The 22,661-nt window shown below is 45.9% G+C and overlaps 1 protein-coding gene across 4 annotated transcripts in view; it reads left to right on the top strand.

Annotated features, from left to right (window-relative positions):
• LOC139561709 (zinc finger protein 638-like) overlaps positions 1-22,661 on the top strand; it is a 46,374-nt gene that overhangs the window by 14,476 nt on the left and 9,237 nt on the right. For 3 of the 4 annotated variants that reach the window (XM_071378965.1, XM_071378964.1, XM_071378966.1), the window contains 16 exons: positions 2,429-2,667; positions 3,556-3,699; positions 4,777-5,051; positions 7,170-7,338; positions 7,767-7,910; positions 9,016-9,144; positions 9,770-9,808; positions 10,496-10,624; positions 14,506-14,663; positions 14,885-16,043; positions 17,679-17,908; positions 18,016-18,072; positions 18,275-19,997; positions 20,994-21,096; positions 21,245-21,394; positions 21,477-21,824. In XM_071378965.1, the coding sequence (XP_071235066.1) occupies positions 2,429-2,667; positions 3,556-3,699; positions 4,777-5,051; positions 7,170-7,338; positions 7,767-7,910; positions 9,016-9,144; positions 9,770-9,808; positions 10,496-10,624; positions 14,506-14,663; positions 14,885-16,043; positions 17,679-17,908; positions 18,016-18,072; positions 18,275-19,997; positions 20,994-21,096; positions 21,245-21,394; positions 21,477-21,824 (5,196 nt within the window). The remainder of the gene's footprint in view (positions 1-2,428; positions 2,668-3,555; positions 3,700-4,776; positions 5,052-7,169; positions 7,339-7,766; positions 7,911-9,015; positions 9,145-9,769; positions 9,809-10,495; positions 10,625-14,505; positions 14,664-14,884; positions 16,044-17,678; positions 17,909-18,015; positions 18,073-18,274; positions 19,998-20,993; positions 21,097-21,244; positions 21,395-21,476; positions 21,825-22,661) is intronic. The other variant, XM_071378967.1, reaches the window with a different exon arrangement.

Raw genomic sequence — 22,661 nt, forward strand, 5'->3', positions numbered from 1 at the left:
GCGCGTTTGATCCAGAAAAAAAACAGCTTCCAATTTGCGCAACGTCACTACATAATATCTCAAAACTTACATGTAAACTTTGCCAAAACATTTCAAACTACTTTTGTAATACAACTGTAGGTATTTTTAAACGTTAATAATCGATCAAATTATAGACGGGACTATCTGTGTTCAATAAGAGTAGAAAACAAACTGACGCTACTTTCCGAGTCATGCGCCTCTCTCAAAAAGTACACTTCAAGTGACACTCGTTCAAGATGGCCGTACTTCTTCATTACACAAAGGAATAACCTCAACCAATTTCCAAAGACTGGTGACATCAGTGGAAGCGGTAGGAACTGCAAACAGGTTGATTAGAAATCTAGTATCCCAATGAAATCTCATTGAACAGACAGTGACCTAAAAAAGAAAAGAAAATCTGAATTGTTTGTCCTCTGAGTTTTGCCTGCTACTTACGTTCTGTTATGCTCACAGACATGATTCAAACAGTTTTAGAAACTTCAGAGTGTTTTCTATCCAAATCTACTAATAATATGCATATCTTATATTCTGGGGATGAGTAGAAGGAAGTTCAAATTGGGCACGCTATTTATCCAAAAGTGAAAATGCTGCCCCCTATCCTAGAGAAGTTAACCTGTCTAGGACCCCGTTCCGCTAGCGGAACCCTTCGCCAACAGCCAATTATATTGCAAGGCGCCAAATACAAATCAACATACAAGTATTAGGCACCATTTTAAAGAAACAAGCTCCACAAACGATTATGTTAGGTCACCACCAAGTCACAGAAAAACCCAGCCATTTTTCCCGCCAAAGAGAGGAGTCACAAAAAGCAGAAATAGAGATAAAATGAATCACTAACCTTTGATGATCTTCATCAGATGACACTCATAGGACTTCATGTTACACAATACATGTATGTTTTGCTCGGTAAAGTTCATATTTATATCCAAAAATCTGAGTTTACATTGGCGTGTTAGATTCAGTAGTTCCAAAACATGCAGTGATATTGCAGAGAGCCACATGAATTCACAGAAATACTGTGAAAATACAGCTATTATACATGAAACATTAGATACACTTCTCCTTAATGCAACCGCTGTGTCAGATTTACGGAAAAAGCTTTAATCTGAGAACGGCGCTCAGAGCCCAAACCAGCCAGAGAAATATCCGCCATGTTATTATTCAACATTATTCATAAATAGCATTATAAATATTCACTTACCTTTGATGATCTTCATCAGAATGCACTCCCAGGAATCGCAGTTCCACAATAAATGCTTGTTTTGTTCGATGGAAGTCCATCATTTATGTCCATTTATGTCCAATAGCTTCTTTTGTTAGGGCGTTCGGTAAACAAATCCAAAAGCGCGATCTGGTCCATTCGGACGAAACGTTCAAAAAGTTATATTACAGGTCGAAGAAATTTGTCAAACTTAGTATAGAATCAATCTTTAGGATGTTTTTAACATAAAAAGTTCAATAATGTTCCAACCGGAGAATTCCATTGTCTGTAGAAAAGCAATGGAACGAGAGCTACCTCTCAAGTGAAAGCGCGTGACTGAGAACGAGGCTGTAGGCAGACCCCATCCGGCCCCCTTTCACATCAGCAGCCTGAAACCACATTCTAAAGACGGTTGACATCTAGTGGAAGCCTTAGGAAGTGCAACATAACCCATATCCCACTGTGAATTCGATAGGGGTTAGTTAAAAAAAACTACAAACCTCAGATTTCCCACTTCCTGTTTGGATTTTTTCTCAGGTTTTTGCCTGCCATATGAGTTCTGTTATACTCACAGACATCATCCAAACAGTTTTAGAAACTTCAGAGTGTTTTCTATCCAATACTAATAATAATATGCATATATTAGCATCTGGGACTGAGTAGGAGGCAGTTCACTCTTGGCACGCTTTTCATCCAAAAGTGAAAATGCTGCCCCCTATCCCTAAAAAGTTTTAAACGTTAAGAAAAATGGCCCATTTGTCACATCCCAAATTGTCACCTAATTTGAATACTATACGGTAGGAAAGTGACCGTTGGTTTCAGTTAGCCCTGCTTGTGTGAAAACACGGCCAGTCTTAGCCCGAACGGTCGCTCGGGGTGATGAACAATGCAGTGTGGAAAGGCCAATGAATGCCCATGGCCTTGATTCCTCGCCTCCTCTCACCTTCTCTACGTGCATTGGAGCAGTAGGTCCAAGGGGAGGAACCTCTGCTTTTCTCCTCCAATTAGGTTTGAGAAGGAACATGTGAGGAATCAAGGAAAGACCATTGGAGAAAGTAGACTAGTTCTTGCATTTATCTGTCCCTCTGTCGCTCACACACCCTAACCCATGTCTCCCCTTCCTCTTCCAGCTGGTCTCTCTGTAACCCATGTCTCCCCCTCCCCTTCCAGCTGGCCTCTCTCTAAACCATCCTTTTGTATTTCCAGCTGGCCTCTCCCTGACTGAGAACACCAGTCTAGAAGTGATGATGCAGTCCCTGGCCCCCGCGCTCCTGGCAGAGCTCGCCAAGAAGAAGGGAGCCGGCTCCTCTTCCTCCTCCAAGGGAGGTGCCTCTCGGAAAACTGAAACGGGAACGTCCAAGTCGGGAAGCAAGCTAGGATCTGGAAGGTCGTCAACCAGGAAATCCTCCTCTCCCTCCAAATTGTCCAGCTCCACTTCTTCCAAGGTGTGTATTTTGTCCTCCAGATGTGTAAATAAATCTGTTAAGAACAGGAGCAGGGAGAGTAGAGAGGTGATGATGATGTTGTCATTGGGTTGATGTCCTACAAGGCTCTGATCTGCTACGTTCACTGCCTCGAGCCATAAAGGGCCAGTTACTACCTGGCGGGCGGGGTTACTACCTGGCGGGCGGGGTTACTACCTGGCGGGCGGGCGGGCTGGGTTACTACCTGGCGGGCGGGCGGGGTTACTACCTGGCAGGCGGGCGGGGTCACTACCTGGCAGGCGGGCGGGCGGGGTTACTACCTGGCGGGCGGGCGGGGTTACTACCTGGCGGGCGGGCGGGGTTACTACCTGGCGGGGGGGCGGGGTTACTACCTGGCGGGAGGGGTTACTACCTGGCGGGCGGGCGGACGGGGTTACTACCTGTGAGGCGGGCGGGCGGGGTTACTACCGGGCGGGCGGGGGTTGCTACCCGGCCAGATTTCACTCCAGTATGAATGTCTGCACCTGCGTAAATGGAAAGAATTCATACCTTTTCCCAGAGAGCCGTCAGAAAAAACGGATCCTGGAAACATGAGTGTCGGCTCTTCTGAACCAGCTTTTCTACTAGAACAGTCTTTCCTGAAGAGAAACCATCGGGACGGGACCCTTCAGAACTCCTGAAATATGTTGCACGGATCCTGAAATAGTTCCCTCCATGTGAGATTTACCCGGGGGGGAGAGGTGACCCGGGGGGGAGAGGTGACCCGGGGGGGAGAGGTGACCGGGGGGGAGAGGTGACCGGGGGGGGGGAGGTGACCCGAGACCTGCCTGACCCGCTGGATCCGCACGCAGCTGCCATTCATTCACGATACTGTCCAACCATCTCTCTCTCTCTTCCTGTTTTCTCCAGACTAAGAAGAAGGGAGGTCCAGGGACCTCTGCTCTGTTAAGACTGATAAATATCCCTCAACACACATCTCATGATGAGGTGGTCAAGGCCGTAGAAGCCTTCGGAAAGATCGACAACGTCATCCTGCTCAAGTCCATACAGCAGGTACATTACCCATCCTTGTTGTCTCTATTTCAATGTAGAGTACCTCAAACCATTCCATCTGTTTTACCTCTGTCTCTATTTCAATGTAGAGTACCTCAAACCATTCCATCTGTTTTATCTCTAATTGTCTCTATTTCAATGTAGAGTACCTCAAACCATTCCATCTGTTTTACCTCTGTCTCTATTTCAATGTAGAGTACCTCAAACCATTCCATCTGTTTTATCTCTAATTGTCTCTATTTCAATGTAGAGTACCTCAAACCATTCCATCTGTTTTACCTCTGTCTCTATTTCAATGTAGAGTACCTCAAACCATTCCATCTGTTTTACCTCTAATTGTCTCTATTTCAATGTAGAGTACCTCAAACCATTCCACCTGTTTTACCTCTAATTGTCTCTATTTCAATGTAGAGTACCTCAAACCATTCCATCTGTTTTACCTCTGTCTCTATTTCAATGTAGAGTACCTCAAACCATTCCATCTGTTTTTTTTAAATTGTCTAATAAACTCTCTCTCTCTCCACCCCCCTCTCTCTCTCTCTCCACCCCCTCTCTTTCTCTCACCCCCCCCTCTCTCTCTCTCCACCCCTCCCTCTCTCTCTCTCCACCCCTCCCTCTCTCTCTCTCCACCCCTCTCTCTCTCTCCATTCCCCTCTCTCTCTCTCTCCATTCCCCTCTCTCTCTCTCCATTCCCCCCTCTCTCCATCTCTCCCCTCTCTCTCTCTCTCCATTCCTCTCTCTCTCTCTCTCTCTCTCTCCATACCCCCCCTCTCTCTCTCTCCACCCCCCCCTCTCTCTCCACCCCCCTCTCTCTCCACCCCCCCTCTCTCTCCACCCCCCCTCTCTCTCCACCCCCCCTCTCTCTCCACCCCCCCTCTCTCTCTCTCCACCCCCCTCTCTCTCTCTCTCCATTCCCCCCTCTCTCTCTCTACACCCCCCCTCTCTCTCTCCACCCCCCCCCTCTCTCTCCCCCCCCTCTCTCTCTCTCCATTCCCCCCTCTCTCTCTCTCCATTCCCCTCTTTCTCTCTCTCCATTCCCCCCTCTCTCTCTCTCCACCCCCCTCTCTCTGTCTGTAGGCGTCAGTATTGTTTGAGAAAGAGGATGATGCCAGAATGCTGGCTAGCTGTAAGACCCTGACCATCAGAGGCCAGGCCGTTACCATACAGACGGAGAAAGAGAGACTGTTGAGGGCCTCAAAGGGACTGAACCAGGCCAAGCAGTCTACTGCTGACTCAAAGGGACTGAACCAGGCCAAGCAGTCTACTGCTGACTCAAAGGGACTGAACCAGGCCAAGAAGTCTACTGCTGACTCAAAGGGACTGAACCAGGCCAAGAAGTCTACTGCTGACAAGTAACAACCGTGGAGCAACTCATTTCTTTACCGAATTAGTTAATTCTATATATTCAGTATGATATCATTAACTCTATATATTCAGTATGATATCATTAGTTAACTCTATATATTCAGTATGATATCATTAACTCTATATATTCAGTATGATATCATTAGTTAACTCTATATATTCAGTATGATATCATTAGTTAACTCTGTATATTCAGTATGATATCATTAGTTAACTCTGTATATTCAGTATGATATCATTAGTTAACTCTATATATTCAGTGTGATATCATTAACTCTATATATTCAGTATGATATCATTAACTCTATATATTCAGTATGATATCATTAACTCTATATATTCAGTATGATATCATTAACTCTATATATTCAGTATGATATCATTAACTCTATAGATTCAGTATGATATCATTAGTTAACTCTATATATTCAGTGTGATATCATTAACTCTATATATTCAGTGTGATATCATTAACTCTATATATTCAGTATGATATCATTAGTTAACTCTATATATTCAGTGTGATATCATTAGTTAACTCTGTATATTCAGTATGATATCATTAGTTAACTCTGTATATTCAGTGTGATATCATTAGTTAACTCTGTATATTCAGTGTGATATCATTAGTTAACTCTGTATATTCAGTATGATATCATTAGTTAACTCTGTCTATTCAGTATGATATCATTAGTTAACTCTGTATATTCAGTGTGATATCATTAACTCTATATATTCAGTATGATATCATTAACTCTATATATTCAGTATGATATCATTAACTCTATATATTCAGTATGATATCATTAACTCTATATATTCAGTGTGATATCATTAACTCTATATATTCAGTGTGATATCATTAACTCTATATATTCAGTGTGATATCATTAACTCTATATATTCGGTGTGATATCATTAACTCTATATATTCAGTGTGATATCATTAGTTAACTCTATATATTCAGTATGATATCATTAACTCTATATATTCAGTATGATATCATTAACTCTATATATTCAGTATGATATCATTAACTCTCTATATTCGGTATGATATCATTAACTCTCTATATTCGGTATGATATCATTAACTCTATATTCGGTATGATATCATTAACTCTATATATTCAGTATGATATCATTAACTCTCTATATTCGGTATGATATCATTAACTATATATATTCAGTGTGATATCATTAACTCTATATATTCAGTATGATATCATTAACTCTATATATTCAGTATGATATCATTAACTCTATATATCCAGTATGATATCATTAGTTAACTCTATATATTCGATGTGAGATCATTAGCCGGCTCTATATATTCATTCACTCATTAAATGGGTATAAAATACAATGTATTTTAGTTTTCTGTTAAGTGTATAATCTCATAAGTCAGCACCTTCCTTAACATGTTTGGTGTCAACGCTTTTCAACATTTTATTTATTAAGGGACAACAATACAAATCTCCCCTGTCTCTCTTCCCCTCTCTCTCTCCCCCTCTCTCTCTCCCCTCTCTCTCTCTTTCCTCTCTCTCGCTCTCTCTCTTCCCCTCCCTCTCTCTCTCTTTCCTCTCTCTCGCTCTCTCTCTTCCCCCTTTCTCTCTCTCTCCCCTCCTTCTCTATCTATTCTCTCTCTCCCCTCCCTCTATCTCTCTCCCCTATCTCTTCCCCCTTTCTCTCTCTCCCCTCCCTCTCTATCTCTTCTCTCTCTCCCCTCCCTCTCTATCTCTTCTCTCTCTCCCCTCCCTCTCTCTCTCTTCCCCCCTCCCTCTCTCTCCCCTCCCTCTCTATCTCTTCCCTCCCTCTCTATCTCTTCCCCCCTCCCTCTCTCTCCCCTCCCTCTCTATCTCTTCCCTCCCTCTCTATCTCTTCTCTCCCTCTCTATCTCTTCCCTCTCTCTCTCTATCTCTTCCACTCCTTCCCTCCCTCCCTCTCTCTTCCACTCCCTCCCTCTCTCTCTTCCCTTCCCTTTCCTCTCTCCCTCTTCCCTTCCCTCCCTCTCTCCCTTCCCCTCCCTCTCTCTCTCTCTTCCCCTCCCCCCTCCCTCTCTCTCTCTTCCCCTCCCTCTCTCTCTCTCTCTTCCCCTCCCTCAGGAAAGCGACAGCAGCCAAGTACCAGACCAGCACCACCAAGTCAACTAAAACATCTACCAAGTCTTCAACGACCGCAACTAAACCGCAAACCGCCGGTAGCAAGAACACACCCAAGGTGTGTGGATCTACTACCAAGTCCAAGGGGAAACGTCCCCTCGGTCCTCAGCAGGTACGTTTTGGGTTTCTCTCTAGGGATTTGTCTGTGAGCTCCAGATCTCTAGAGGACTTGTAGCGAGCAGGTAGGAGGGGTAAACATGCCAAAGTCCCAGCAGCCTTTGTCAGGGCTTGTTCAGCGAGGCAATATGCCAAGTCACTGGAGCTGGGCCGAGGAGATGTTTAGGTCACGCCCCGGGACAGATCTCTATTTGAAATGTGTCGTATGTTTTCAGTCTGGCCTTAAATAAAGTCATATTTGTCAGTGTAATTAGAATGAGTAACAACGTCATTGTGGCAGCAGTTTGGAAATATGTCTTCAACTTCACGACGTTAAAAACAGATGTTAAACATGAATCATGTTGTAGGTGACCCTCAACCCGGGTCTATGGGGTCAGAAACAAACTAATCTGTCTTTCTCCCTCTCTGCTTTTCCGTGTTTAGCCTGACATTGCGAATGATAGGTTTGTGAAGATTGATGGTTTACCAGAAGCTGGGTATACAGAGGAAGATGTTCTGGCTCTGGTGAAGCCTTACGGATATAAACCTGGACTCGACAACTGTTTTATTCTGCCCAGCCAGAGATGGGTAGGTTGGTGTGTCTCTCTCTCTCTCTCCGTCTGTGTCTCTCTCTCTGTGTCTCTGTCTGTGTCTCTGTCTGTCTGTCTCTCTATGGCTGTCCCTGTGTGTCCCTGTGTGTCCCTGCGTGTCTGTCTCTGTGTCTCTGTCTCTCTGTCTCTGTCTCTCTCTGTCTCTCTCTCTGTCTCTCTCTGTGGATGATTTAACACCAACTCTGAATGCAGTAATACTTATTTTTGTTGTTGTTGATGCAGTACTATAACGTGGGTGTTTGTTGTTGTTGATGCAGTACCATAACGTGGGTGTTTGTTGTTGTTGATGCAGTACTATAACGTGGGTGTTTGTTGTTGTTGATGCAGTACTATAACGTGGGTGTTTGTTGTTGTTGATGCAGTACCATAACGTGGGTGTTTGTTGTTGTTGATGCAGTACCATAACGTGGGTGTTTGTTGTTGTTGATGCAGTACCATAACGTGGGTGTTTGTTGTTGTTGATGCAGTACCATAACGTGGGTGTTTGTTGTTGTTGATGCAGTACCATAACGTGGGTGTTTGTTGTTGTTGATGCAGTACCATAACGTGGGTGTTTGTTGTTGTTGATGCAGTACCATAACGTGGGTGTTTGTTGTTGTTGATGCAGTACTATAACGTGGGTGTTTGTTGTTGTTGATGCAGTACTATAACGTGTGTGTTTGTTGTTGTTGATGCAGTACCATAACGTGGGTGTTTGTTGTTGTTGATGCAGTACTATAACGTGGGTGTTTGTTGATGTTGATGCAGTACTATAACGTGGGTGTTTGTTGTTGTTGATGCAGTACTATAACGTGGGTGTTTGTTGATGTTGATGCAGTACTATAACGTGGGTGTTTGTTGTTGTTGATGCAGTACTATAACGTGGGTGTTTGTTGTTGTTGATGCAGTACTATAACGTGGGTGTTTGTTGATGTTGATGCAGTACTATAACGTGGGTGTTTGTTGTTGTTGATGCAGTACTATAACGTGGGTGTTTGTTGTTGTTGATGCAGTACTATAACGTGGGTGTTTGTTGTTGTTGATGCAGTACCATAACGTGGGTATTGTTGTTGTCGTGATAATGAGTGTATTTGACCCAACAGGCCATAGTCCGTATGGAGAGAGTGCAGAAGAGCTTTGCCATGTTGACGAACTACACAATGTCTCCTCCTAAACTACTAGACTGTCCCCTCACCTTCACGTTGACCCGCCCTGATACAAACCTTCACCAGGTAACACACACACACACACACACACACACACACACACACACACACACACACACACACACACACACACACACACACACACACACACACACACACCCAGGTAACAGACACACACACACACACACCCAGGTAACAGACACACACACACACACCCAGGTAACAGACACACACACACACACACACCCAGGTAACAGACACACACACACACACACACACACACACACACACACACACACACACACACACACACACACACACACACACACACACACAGGTAACTAACAGACACACACACACACACAGGTAACAGACACACACACAGGTAACAGACACACACACACACACACACACACACACACCCAGGTAACACCAACACACACACACACACACACACACATATATATACACACATATATATACACACACACACACATATATACACACACACACACACACACACCCAGGTAACAGACACACACACACACACACACACACACACACACACCCAGGTAACAGATATACACACACACACACACACACACACACCCAGGTAACAGATATACACACACACACCCAGGTAACACACACACAGTCCAGTCAACATAGGTGTCTGTTCTTTCTATTGCAGGAGGGTGTGTTCACAACTCTGAATGGCCTCACCCCTACGGTAAGTTCATAGATTTAACTAGAAAGGTTACGTTGTTGTGTCCCCCAAACCAGTTATTTATACGGCTGTAATTACGTTGGTATCCAGATTAGAAAAGCATTAAGGCACCTCAGTGGGTTTGTGGTGTATTGAGATTTAAGAACAGCCCTTAGCCGTGGTATATTGGCCATATACCACACCCCCCCCGTGCCCTATTTCTTATACCTTGTGTTGATAACCCCTTTATAACCTGTTAATAACCCCTTTATAACCTTTTGATAAACCCTTTATAACCTGTTGATAAACACTTTATAACCTGTTGATTACCCCTTTATAACCTGTTGATAAACCCTTTATAACCTGTTGATTACCCCGTTATAACCTGTTAATAACCCCTTTATAACCTGTTAATAACCCCTTTATAACCTGTTAATAACCCCTTTATAACCTGTTAATAACCCCTTTATAACCTGTTAATAACCCCTTTATAACCTGTTGATAAACCCTTTATAACCTGTTGATAAACTCTTTATAACCTGTTGATAAACCCTGTTGTAACCTGTTGATAAACCCGTTATAACCTGTTGATAACCCCTTTATAACCTGTTGATAACCCCTTTATAACCTGTTGATTACCCCGTTATAACCTGTGGATTACCCCGTTATAACCTGTTAATAACCCCTTTATAACCCTCTGTCTGTCAACAGGATCCAACGTTGAAGGAACGTCTTCTGATTGTCAGTAACGTCCCCACAGGGACCTCAGCAGCCAAGGAGGTCCACGGCCTCGTCAAACGCGTGGGCTCCTACCTCGACTCGCTGTCTCTGATCGACAGGGTAGGGACAGACACCGTTTGAAAGTAGCCTGTTGACTTTTGTTCCCGATGTTGAAATCTAGTCGTCTACCTGGGTAGGAAAGATGCTTATTTTCTCAGAATGAGAACGAGTTACCAATTCCTTTTTATAAATGTATTTGTTTGTTGCTTCTTCCACGTTTTATTAAACAGATTAGACCGCTAGCACGTGGCGTGGCTAAAAGGCGGCTAGCGCTACGTAGTACCACAAACGGTGGACCGGTGGACAACAGCTCAGAAGGAGACGAGACCATTAAAGAGACGTAATCGCTCATTTAACATAACTGGATTCTGACCATAAAAGGGCATTTGGCAACGTTGTGCTGAAAACAGGAATTCAAATGAATCGCCCGAAAGCCGAGTACGTCCACGGTGACGTCCAGAGTTGAAGATAAGAAAACGAATCGAGCGTTTTGTCACGTACGCCGCTGAAGGGTGCAGTGAAATGTGTTGTTTTACCGGGTCAGACATAGATAGTACCATAAACGTCAAATACCTTCCAATTGTCTTTAGATACCGTGATATATTTAAGCCATATCGCCCTCCTTTGATACGCATCAGTGGGGATTTAAGAAATGAGTGAATCAGTGCAGAGAAGTGGGTTTAACCTCCACAGCTTGAAATAGACTCACATGTTTTAGTACTATTAGTGCAATCACATAGCATCATTTAACACAACACAGAATACTACCACAACAACAACAAAACAACACATTTCCCTTGACAAACAAGCCGGTTATTATTGCCAAGTTGGCAGCGCAGTGTGAAACTACACAACCGCTGACGACCACAACCGCTGCACAAAACGGGTCGATACCATCAGAGAGAGATTCCTCGGCGGCAGGCGAGTGATAATATGGGAACGATTCTACTGTCGCAGAGAGAATGGATGAAGTGTTGAGTCCCGCAGGCCATCGACTGACTCCCACTCAAAGGATGTAATCTACAGTCCAGGTGGATTCACGACCGTGGTCATCGGCCCGGACACCAGTTTGACGCTGGATTGGAATATGTGCAAAACATATAAACGTGGAAGAATAGAGACTGCAGGTTTCATTAAACAATCTTTTTTGCCGCGTAAACAGCCACATACAATACAAAAACACCATGTGATTATAACCAATTAGATCCCTGGAACCAACCACTTTAGGCCTGTAGTGGTACCATGTGATTATAACCAATTAGATCACTGGAACCAACCACTTTAGGCCTGTAGTGGTACCATGTGGACTTGGTCCACATTTTGTTACGTTACAGCCTTATTCTGAAACGGATTAAATAAATAAAAATCCTCTGCAATCTACACAATACCACATAATGAAAAGCAAAAAGTTATTTTGACATTTTTGCTAATTTATTAAAATGTAAAAACAGATACATTATTTACATAAGTATTCAGACCCTTTGCTATGAGACTTGAAATTGAGCTCAGGTGCATCCTGTTTCCATTGATCATCCTTGATGTTTCTACAACTTGATTGGAGGCCACCTGTGGTAAATTCAATTGATTGGACATGATTTGGAAAGGCACACACCTGTCTATATAAGGTCCCACAGTTGACAGTGCATATCAGAGCAAAAACCAAGCCATGAGATCGAAGGAATTGTCCGTAGAGCTCAGAGACACGATTGTGTCGAGGCACAGATCTGGGGAAGGGTACCAAAACATTTCTCCAGCATTGAAGGTCCCCAAGAACACAGTGGCCTCCATCATTCTTAAATGGAAGAAGGTTGGAACCACCAAGACTCTTCCTAGAGCTGGCCGCCCAGCCAAACTGAGCAATCGGGAGGTGACCAAGAACAAGATGGTCACTCTGACAGAGTTCCTCTGTAGAGATGGGAGAACCTTCCAGAAGGACAACCATCTCTGCAGCACTCCACCAATCAGGACTTTATGGTTGAGTGGCCAGGCGGAAGCCACTTCTCAGCAGCAGGGACTGAGAGACTAGTCAGGATCGAGGCAAAGATGAACGGAGCAAAGTACAGCGAGATCCTTGATGAAATCCTGCTCCAGAGCGCTCAGGACCTCACAGTGGGGCGAAGGTTCACCTTCCAAAAGGATAACGACTCTAAGCACACAGCCAAGACAAGGCAAGGGTGGCTTCGGGACAAGTCTCTGAACGTCCTTGAGTGTACCAGCCAGACCCGGACTTGAACCTGATCGAACCTCTCTGGAGAGACCTTTAAATTGCTGTGCAACAACGTTCCCCATCCAACCTGACAGAGCTTGAGAGGATCTGCAGAGAAGAAATGGAGAAACTCCCCAAATATACAGGTGTGCCAAGCTTGTAGCGTCATACCCAAGAAGACTTGAGGGTGTAATCGCTGCCAAAGGTGCTTCAACAAAGTACTGAGTAAAGGGTCTGAATATCAAATCAAATCAAGTTTATTATATATAGCCCTTCGTACATCAGCTAATATCTCGAAGTGCTGTACAGACACCCAGCCTAAAACCCCAAACAGCAAGCAATGCAGGTGTAGAAGCACGGTGGCTAGGAAAAACTCCCTAGAAAGGCCAAAACCTAGGAAGAAACCTAGAGAGGAACCAGGCTATGAGGGGTGGCCAGTCCTCTTCTGGCTGTGCTGGGTGGAGATTATAACAGAACTATGCCAAGATGTTCAAAATGTTCATAAGTGACAAGCATGGTCAAATAATAATCATGAATAATTTTCAGTTGGCTTTTCATAGCCGATCATCAAGAGTTGAAAATAGCAGGTCCGGGACAGGTGGTGGTTCCATAACCGCAGGCAGAACAGCTGAAACTGGAATAGCAGCAAGGCCAGGTGGACTGGGGACAGCAAGGAGCCATCACGCCCGGCAGCCCCGACGCACGGTCCCAGGTCCTCCGAGAGAGAGAAAGAGAGAGAGAAGGAGAGAATTAGAGAGAGCCAAGATTTTCAAAATGTTCATAAATGACAAGCATGGTCAAATAATAATCAGGAATAAATGTCAGTTGGCTTTTCATAGCCGATCATTAAGAATTGAAAACAGCAGGTCTGGGACAGGTAGGGGTTCCATAACCGCAGGCAGAACAGTTGAAACTGGAATAGCAGCAGGGCCAGGCGGACTGGGGACAGCAAGGAGTCATCATGCCCGGTAGTCCTGACGTATGGTCCTAGGGCTCCGGTCCTCCGAGAGAGAGAAGGAGAGAATTAGAGAGCCAAGATTTTCAAAATGTTCATAAATGACAAGCATGGTCAAATAATAATCAGGAATAAAAGTCAGTTGGCTTTTCATAGCCGATCATTAAGAGTTGAACAGGTAGGGGTTCCATAACAGCAGGCAGAACTGTTGAAACTGGAACAGCAGCAAGGCCAGGTGGACTGGGGACAGCAAGGAGTCATCATGCCCGGTTTGCCGTGACGTATGGTCCTAGGGCTCAGGTTCTCCGAGAGAGAGAAAGAAAGAGAGAACGAGAGAATTAGAGAGAGCATACTTAAATTCACACAGGACACTGGATAAGATAGGAGAAGTACTCCAGGTATAACCAACTGACCCTAGCCCCCCGACACATAAACTACTGCAGCATAAATACTGGAGGCTGAGACAGAATACTTATGTAAATGTGAAATTTCATATTTAGCAACAACAAAACATTCCCGTTTTTGCTTTGTCATTATGGGGTATCGTTTGTAGATTGATGTTGAATAAATAGTATAATAATTTTTATAAAAAGGCTGTAACACAACAAAATGTGTAAAAAGTCAAGGAGTCCGAATGCTTTCTGAAGGAACCGTATAACCAATCAGATCCCTGGAACCTCCGACTGCATCTTTTCAACATGTCTGATTGGTCAGGAGACGACGCAAATAACAAATCAAATGAATTGTTGTTTAATTAATGTTTCTATTTCTCTGTCTCAGATCTATTTTGAGATGGAATCTTCGTCGGTGGCGATGGCAGTGTGTCTTCATTTCCAGAAGTCCCCCTGTGTAGTTCAGAACAAACCTCTGAAGGTCAACATGCTGGGCGAGGTTAAACAGCCACTGCAGCCCCCAGCCCAGAAGACATCTGTTGTCAGGTAAATATCTCAACCTTTCATTAACTTCCAAGATTTTATCCGTCAGTCCATCCATCCAATCCAAGCATTGTATGACGTCCTGTTTTCTAAGGACAATAGGATACAATTAGGGTCCATTGTTTTCCCTCGTCAGGGAACAACTCCTGTCCCATATGTTCCTCTGGAGACGTTTTTAGATGTAAACATCACTTATTTTATAATCTACGTGTTTGTCATTTCAGCTCCAAAGCCAAGAAGAAACCGATCAAAGGCAAGAAGCCTGTAGCTAAAGGTGTGGCAGCACCAGTTAAACCTGTTACTTCCACAACCACTACTACCAGCACCAATGCTGCGGTCTCATCCTCTCAGCCTGTTGCTACCACAACCACTACTACCAGCACCAATGCTGCGGTCTCATCCTCTCAGCCTGTTGCTACCACAACCACTACTACCAGCACCAATGCTACGGTCTCATCCTCTCAGCCTGTTGCTACCAAGCAACCGGGTGACGACGTCATCGTCGCGGAGGCCAAGCAGCCAGGAAGTGACGTCGCGGTGATGAATTCCGACGGAAAGGCAACGGTGGCGGAGTCTGGAGGAAAAGAGGGTGGGATTTCCTCGACAAAAGATGGGAAGAAGAAGATCGGAGGGATGAAAACTGAGGAGGCAAAAGAAAATAAGGAAGACACTGCGACCGTCGACATCGTCGTTTCCGCCTCGTTACCTACGGTTGCCGTGTCCGCTCCCGAGGAAAAGGTCGCCATGGAAACCCAGAGCACTGACGGCGTCGCCTCGACCAATGAGATTGCAGCAGAACCCGAACAGGTCCCACAACAGGGCAGTGATGTCATTGCGTTGGTTAGTGAAACCGTGACGACTGTGGCCACAACAGAACCTTGTCTGATCTCCGCTGTGGAGGGAGCTAATAACGTCGCCAATCTTGTCGACTCTGACACCGTTGCCGCCTTTGTACCGGCACAAACAGCGGCCCCTGTCCCGGTAGAGTTAAATGTTGAAGACAAACCTCAGGACTTTCCTCCGGTAACTGAGGAGATCCTCAAGGCCCTGGAGGCAGCGGTGCACCAACACCGTATGGGGAGACTGGTGGAGGAACAGGCTAAACAGGAACAGAACCAGGGAGAGGGGATCCAGGACAAGCCTGTACCCAACAAGAAGAGCCCTGCAGCTGGGGAGACAGCGGAGAAAAAGACCCCGGCTGGAGAAAAGAACCAGGTCCCGGCTGAGCCAGAAGAGAAGACTGGGGAGAAAGAGACGAAGAAGAAAGAGGAGCCACGCCCAGAGAAGAAGTCACAGCCGGACAAAAAACATCCGACACAAGCTAAAAAGACCACCGACACGAAGAAGACACCTTCAGGATCTGGGCAACCAGACCACAAGAATGTATGTATTGTTATAATAATATGAATTTAATGGACAGATATAATTTAAACCTTGACAGATTTGAATCATCGACAGTCTGATTCATTGCACCTTAGTGTAACCGGTGTGAAATGGCTAGCTAGTTAGCGGGGTGCGCGCTAATAGCGCTTCAATCCGTGACGTCACTCGCTCTGAGACCTTGAAGTAGTTGTTCCCCTTGCTCTGCAAGGGCCGCAGCTTTTGTGGTGCGATGGGTAACGATGCTTCGAGGGAGCCCAGGTAGGGGCGAGGAGAGGGATGGAAGTGTCGTGTCTTTGGCTATGCCGGATTAAGTGAGATGACATGCTATTCTATAAAATCCTTTCTCTGTAATTTATATTACCTGATTGAGCTAATCATGTAAATGTAATTAACTAGAGGGCACCACGAAAGAGTGTTTATAGAGCTGTTATCTTCCGAATAAACTCTTAAAGACCTAGTAATATTTTACATCAATAGCAGTCAGAATGCAAATGATGTCATACAGAAAACGTCCCTGGTGGACGGAGCCGACATGGCTGGTTACACAAAGGAAAGTGGGCGGGGTTTGAGTGAAAGAGCGGGAAGACTGAGGAACAAAGGGAGAAGCCACGCTATCGTAAATACAGTATCTTATGCATTCTAAATTACCACCCATTTGGAAATGGAAAATGCAATAAATATTTACTCTGAGCTGCACTTCGGTAGGTTGGTCGTAGATGCTGGCCGTGTTGGCCAACAGAGATCTTCCTGTCGTCGGAAGAATGTCTCTTGTGGTAAATTGGGTACGTTGTAGTATCGTCATTGTGTGTTAGACTGGATACATCGTCCGTCCTTTCCTAGCCCACGTTTACAGCGGCCGCTGCTAACTCAACGGCTAGGAGGTATCACTTCTGTAGTGAATAAGAGTTCAAAGTTCATACCATTCGCAACCAAAGCTCACGCTGAGGTTGGCTTCGTTCTGTAGTTATTATCTGAATCCTTCTGACATCGGACCTTCGCCCTAATGTACCCGGAACAGGAGGTTACATTTTCGTCAAGGGCTTACATAGTGGAGGGAGAGAAGGGTGTGTTTCATAGTTTATAACCCATGTCTCTTCACAGGGGCGGGCCACTGATTGAGCAGAGCTCTCTTTATGAAAGCCCAATTCTCTCATTTGGAAGCTAAAATTACATTTAATCTTTTCACAAATAGTTTCATATTCAAACATTTAAATTGCACAATTCCATGTGAATCTGATAACTATAATGTGTAGACTTTCCCAGATACAGTTTATGTCGTCCTGTCATCAGTCATAATGTCTCAGATGACAACCGAACTGACATCATATTCATTAAGTACCAACGCACATATATTCCACTGGTTGGATTACCGAAATATGGTTCCTTTCCCCCCACCATTTGATGTTCCCAGACTCTCTATATTTAACAAAGGCTATTCAAGAGTCCCCCAGTAGAGTCAAGAGAGAGAGGGGAGAAAGGTATTTATGTGGGGGTCATAAACCTTACCCACAGGCCAACGTCATGACAGAAGCAATATTGTTACATTAGCTTCTGCTAATATTTTAATGTATTGTACTCTAATGACTGAGGCAACTCATTATGTATTTAAATGTCTAATAAAATGAATTCATCCAGGGGAAGACCCAGGCTCCTGGAGGGAGAGGCCGGCGCGGCGACCGCTTTTCCCCAGAAAGGAGAGACTCTTCTAGGCATAGAAGCAGCCGGGCTCCTTCCGAGGAGGGCTCCCTCCGACGTCGAGACTTGGTAACTCCTCTAGCGCCTCTTCTGGCTCCCGCAGGAGCAGCGGACATGAAGGCAGCCACGCCAAGAAAAAGGGGAGGGAAGAGGAGTAGGAGAGGAGCAAGGTAGGAGAAGGAGTAAAGCGAGGCGTGATGGTGAATGCATGTTTTATATGACAATTCTATTTCTGAGCTAGAAATGATCCTACTAAAGGTTTCTGTTGGTTCCACAGAGCCACGGCAGAAGCAGTAAAACGACTCTCTCCTCTAGGAGCAGGTCTAGAGATAAGGTGAACGATGCTTTCCAAACGGCAACGTTTCTTAAAAAAACACCATTGTGTACAGAATCCATAACCGCTACAGTCTGTTGTAGCAAACTCTCATACATCTGATTTCAAACTACAGCACTTCTGTTGAACTTGGGGAAGATTGATTTGATTATGATGAATTAATTCAATGGATTCATCCTTCTCTCTCTTTACCTCAAGCTAGTTGCTACGCGGGAGATGAGTTTACGTCTGACGTCATCCCCGGTGAAGCCAACTCCTTCTATCTGGGCCAGTTCAACATGGACCAGTTTGTTACTGTGGACGAGGTGGAAGGGGATGAGGCTGAGAACACCAACCCACCGCAGTCATCCTCATCTTCGTCACACAAGACTCAAGATAAGGCCTCGGAAAGTTCAAAACGATCGTCCAAACGCAAGAGGGGTACCCCAGATTCCCCAACTCCGAAATCTAGCCAAGAGCACAAGGAGTCCCCCACGTCCTCCTCCTCTACCCCCCCAGCTCAAAAGACTCCACGAAAAGCCGCAGCAAAGAAGGCGGCAGCTAAACCTCAACCACCTGCCACCTCTGGACGCAAGACCAGGTCATCAGCAGCTGTTGTCGTAGCAACCGAAGCCGCAGAAACCCAGGAAGCCGCCGACGACACCACCAGCATAGCTGATACGGAGGCGGAGCCTGTTCCCTTGGAGACTCGGTCTCAGTCGGAAGAGGAAGTAGTAGTGGTCACTAAGGGATGTGACACGGAGGATGTAGTACCGTCATCCCGCCACCAGATGTCAGTGTTGGACTCTGCAGTGACAGACAACAAGGAAGAGAAAAGTGCTGTGTCAGAGAGCGATATGGAGACGACAGCTGAAAAACCTCCAGAGGTAGAGGGGAGCGAGGACACTACCCAGGCTGAAAAAGGTTCCTCGATTCTGGGTACCGAGGCTCAGAATGGAGCCTGTCCACTGGAGCTTGGTCTGACCCATCCGTCTGCCTCAGCCAAGGAGCGAGACCTTCAGAAGGCCCTGGAACTACAAGAGGTGGAGACGGTGTCGGGTCACCAGGTGCCCCGATCACTTATCGATAAAGTTCCTGATGATGATGCTGGTGGTGATTTCCAGATACTCGACGAAGCTGTGGACGATGACACACCTAGAGACGGAGAAGAGGGCAGTCAAGACACTCAAGAACAGTCTGTATCTCTGGGTTACCAGGCGCCTGCGGCCTCCGAATCTACAGGTTCCCAGGTGCCTCAAACTACTCTAGAGGAACACGAAGAGATCTCCGACGACCAACAAGAATCTGCTTTCCAGATCCTCGACTCTCTAGAAGACACCGAAGACAAAATGGCCGACTCCTCTCTCGCAGGCCAACGAGGCCGAAGAGATTCTCTACCCAGAGAGATGGAAGGGTTCCAGATACTAGATTCAGTCGACGATCAGACGGAAACGACCCAAGCTCTGGACAACCATACGACTGAATCTAAATGTCAGGGAGGCTCCAAGCCTCTGAAGGGGGGTAAGAAGGCACCCCAAAAGAAGGGTAAGAGGGTACCCAAAACTCAAAAAGTGACTAAGACCGCAATAGGAGAGTCCGAGGGGGGTACCCCGAAAAAGAGTAACCTTGTCACCTTGGATGAGGTGAGCGAGGAGGAGGAGGCTTACCCAGATGACGCCGCCGAAGAGGAAGAACTGATTAAGAAACAAAAACTGGTAAAGGAGAATCAGCGAGAGAAGGAAAGAGGAAAGGAGAGAGAGAAAGGGAGGAGGAGTAGAGAGAAGGAACGGAAGAGGGAGGAGGAGAGAGAGGAGAGGGTCGGAGTGGATACTGAGGGCTTGGTGACTTTGGATGAGATCGGAGAGGATGAAGGAGCGGATGGGCCTTGCCTGGAGCCACACCCCTTCAGCCAGGAGGACGAATCAGGAGACACCTTCAACCCAGAGGTCAGGAAATATCTGCTGCTTACTTTCTCTGCTCTCTCTCTCGTCTCTCTCTTCTGTCTGTCGTCTCTCTCTTCTGTCTGTCGTCTCTCTCTTCTGTCTGTCGTCTCTTTCTTCTGTCTGTCGTCTCTCTCGTCTGTCTGTCGTCTCTCTCGTCTCTTTCTTCTCTCTCTCGTCTCTTCTCTCTCGTCTCTTTCTTCTCTCTTCTCTCTCTCGTCTCTCTCTCGTCTCTTTCTTCTCTCTCTCGTCTCTTTCTTCTCTCTCTCGTCTCTTTCTTCTCTCTTCTCTCTCTCGTCTCTTTCTTCTGTCTGTCGTCTCTTTCTTCTCTCTTCTCTCTCTCGTCTCTTTCTTCTGTCTGTCGTCTCTTTCTTCTCTCTCTCGTCTCTTTCTTCTCTCTCTCATCTCTTTCTTCTGTCTGTCGTCTCTTTCTTCTCTCTTCTCTCTCTCGTCTCTCTCTCGTCTCTTTCTTCTGTCTGTCGTCTCTTTATTCTCTCTCTCGTCTCTTTCTTCTCTCTCTCGTCTCTTTCTTCTCTCTCTCGTCTCTTTCTTCTCTCTTCTCTCTCTCGTCTCTTTCTTCTGTCTGTCGTCTCTTTCTTCTCTCTTCTCTCTCTCGTCTCTCTCGTCTCTTTCTTCTGTCTGTCGTCTCCTTCTCTCTCTCGTCTCTTTCTTCTCTCTCTCGTCTCTCTCTCGTCTCTTTCTTCTGTCTGTCGTCTCTTTCTTCTCTCTCTCGTCTCTTTCTTCTCTCTTCTCTCTCTCGTCTCTCTCTCGTCTCTTTCTTCTCTCTCTCGTCTCTTTCTTCTCTCTCGTCTCTTTCTTCTCTCTCTCGTCTCTTTCTTCTGTCTGTCGTCTCTTTCTTCTGTCTGTCGTCTCTTTCTTCTGTCTGTCGTCTCTTTCTTCTCTCTCGTCTTTCTTCTCTCTCTCGTCTCCCTCTGTCGTATCTTTCTCTCCTCTCTCCTCTCCCTTTCTCACTCACACACCCTTTAACCTCTCTCCTATCAGACTCTGGTAACCCTGGATGAGGCTGGAGGTGATGGGGAGGATGAGATGGAAGAGCAGAACAAGAGTCCTGAACCAGCGCAGATCCAGCAAGCTGACAACACAGGTCTGTCTGTTTGTCAGAGTAGAACAGAATGGGGGGGGGTCAGAACGGAAGGGGTGGTGAAGCAAGAAGAAGAGGGGGGGGTGTATCGGGACAGAAGGGGGGTGTCCTCGTCCTCTAAACCATTTCTCTCCTCTTGCTGATGCTACAGGGTCTCCTGGTGCAGAGGACGACTGCAGGGGCATGGAGGATATCAGGAGAATGGACTTTGTGACCGTGGATGAAGTGGGAGAGGAGGAAGAGGAGGCTGTTGCTACAAGGAGAGGAGCCAGGGGGAGGAAGAGAGCCCGACAGACCTCTGGTAAGAGAGACGGACACACTTAGAGACACACAGGAATTGAGTTATAATGTTGCAGCTGTATTTCTTCTTCTCTCCATCACAGCCAGGAAATCAGTGAAAGCAAAGAAGGTGAGCGTCAAAGACGAGGAAGAGGAGGAGCCTCGGGCAGATATTACTCCTCCCACTGACCCAGCTTCTGTTGACGCTCCCTCCTCATTGCTCCAAGTCGCTGTGACATCAGAGGTGGACGCCCAACCAGCTGCCTCAGTTCCAGACCTCCAGGAGAAAGAGACGGAGGCTGATACCCCGGCAGACCAACCCAGCCTGGAGGCCTCCTCAGCTGGGCAGGAGAGGCAGACTGACCCCCCTGAGAACCAGAGTCTGGAGGGGAAACGGGAGACAACAGACATGACTGTTGGAAAGACTTGTACCGAGTCCACAACACTACAAGGTAAAGAGAGAACAGATGAAATGGACTGAAGTGCAGTAGATGTGTTCAGTAGTTAATATGAGACACCAGCCAGCCTCGTCACGTTGAGGTGCCACATTCCTGTGTTTTATTTTGGAATCGTATGCGTCATCTTTTTCAAATGTGACCACAGACTGAGTCAGTCATTTTTCCTTGGCTGGTATCTGCGGTGTGATGACCAAGTCCTCCCTGGATGTCCTCCCTGGACGTCCTCCCTGGACGTCCTCCCTGGACGTCCTCCCTGGACGTCCCTAATGCCCACTTGGTCATGAAGACGTGTGTTTGATAGGAACATAATGACATGTTTCTATATCTGGACTCTGTGTTCTTGCTGCCAAATTAATCTGTTTTCTCCCATCGCCTTTGTTCTTCCTGTCTCTCTCTCTCTCTCTCTCCATCTCTCGCTCTCTCTATCCTTCTCTCTCTCTCCATCTCTCTCTCTCTATCCTTCTCTCTCTCCTCCATCTCTCTTTCCATCTCTCTCTCTCTCCATCTCTCTCTCTCTATCCTTCTCTCTCTCTCCATCTCTCTCTCTCTATCCTTCTCTCTCTCTCTCTCTATCTATCCTTCTCTCTCTCTCCATCTCTCTCTCTCTCCTCTCTTTCCTCTCTCCCTCCCTCTCTCTCTCCTCTCTCTCTCTGTCTCTCTCTCTCTCTCCATCTCTCTCTCTCTCTCTCCATCTCTCTCTCTCTATCCTTCTCTCTCCATCTCTCTCTCTCTATCCTTCTCTCTCTCTCTCCATCTCTCTCTCTCTATCCTTCTCTCTCTATCCTCTCTCTCTCTATCCTTCTCTCTCTCTCTCCATCTCTCTCTCTCTAT

The sequence above is a fragment of the Salvelinus alpinus genome, chromosome 31, assembly GCF_045679555.1.
Source record: "Salvelinus alpinus chromosome 31, SLU_Salpinus.1, whole genome shotgun sequence".
Taxonomy (NCBI): Eukaryota; Metazoa; Chordata; class Actinopteri; order Salmoniformes; family Salmonidae; genus Salvelinus; species Salvelinus alpinus.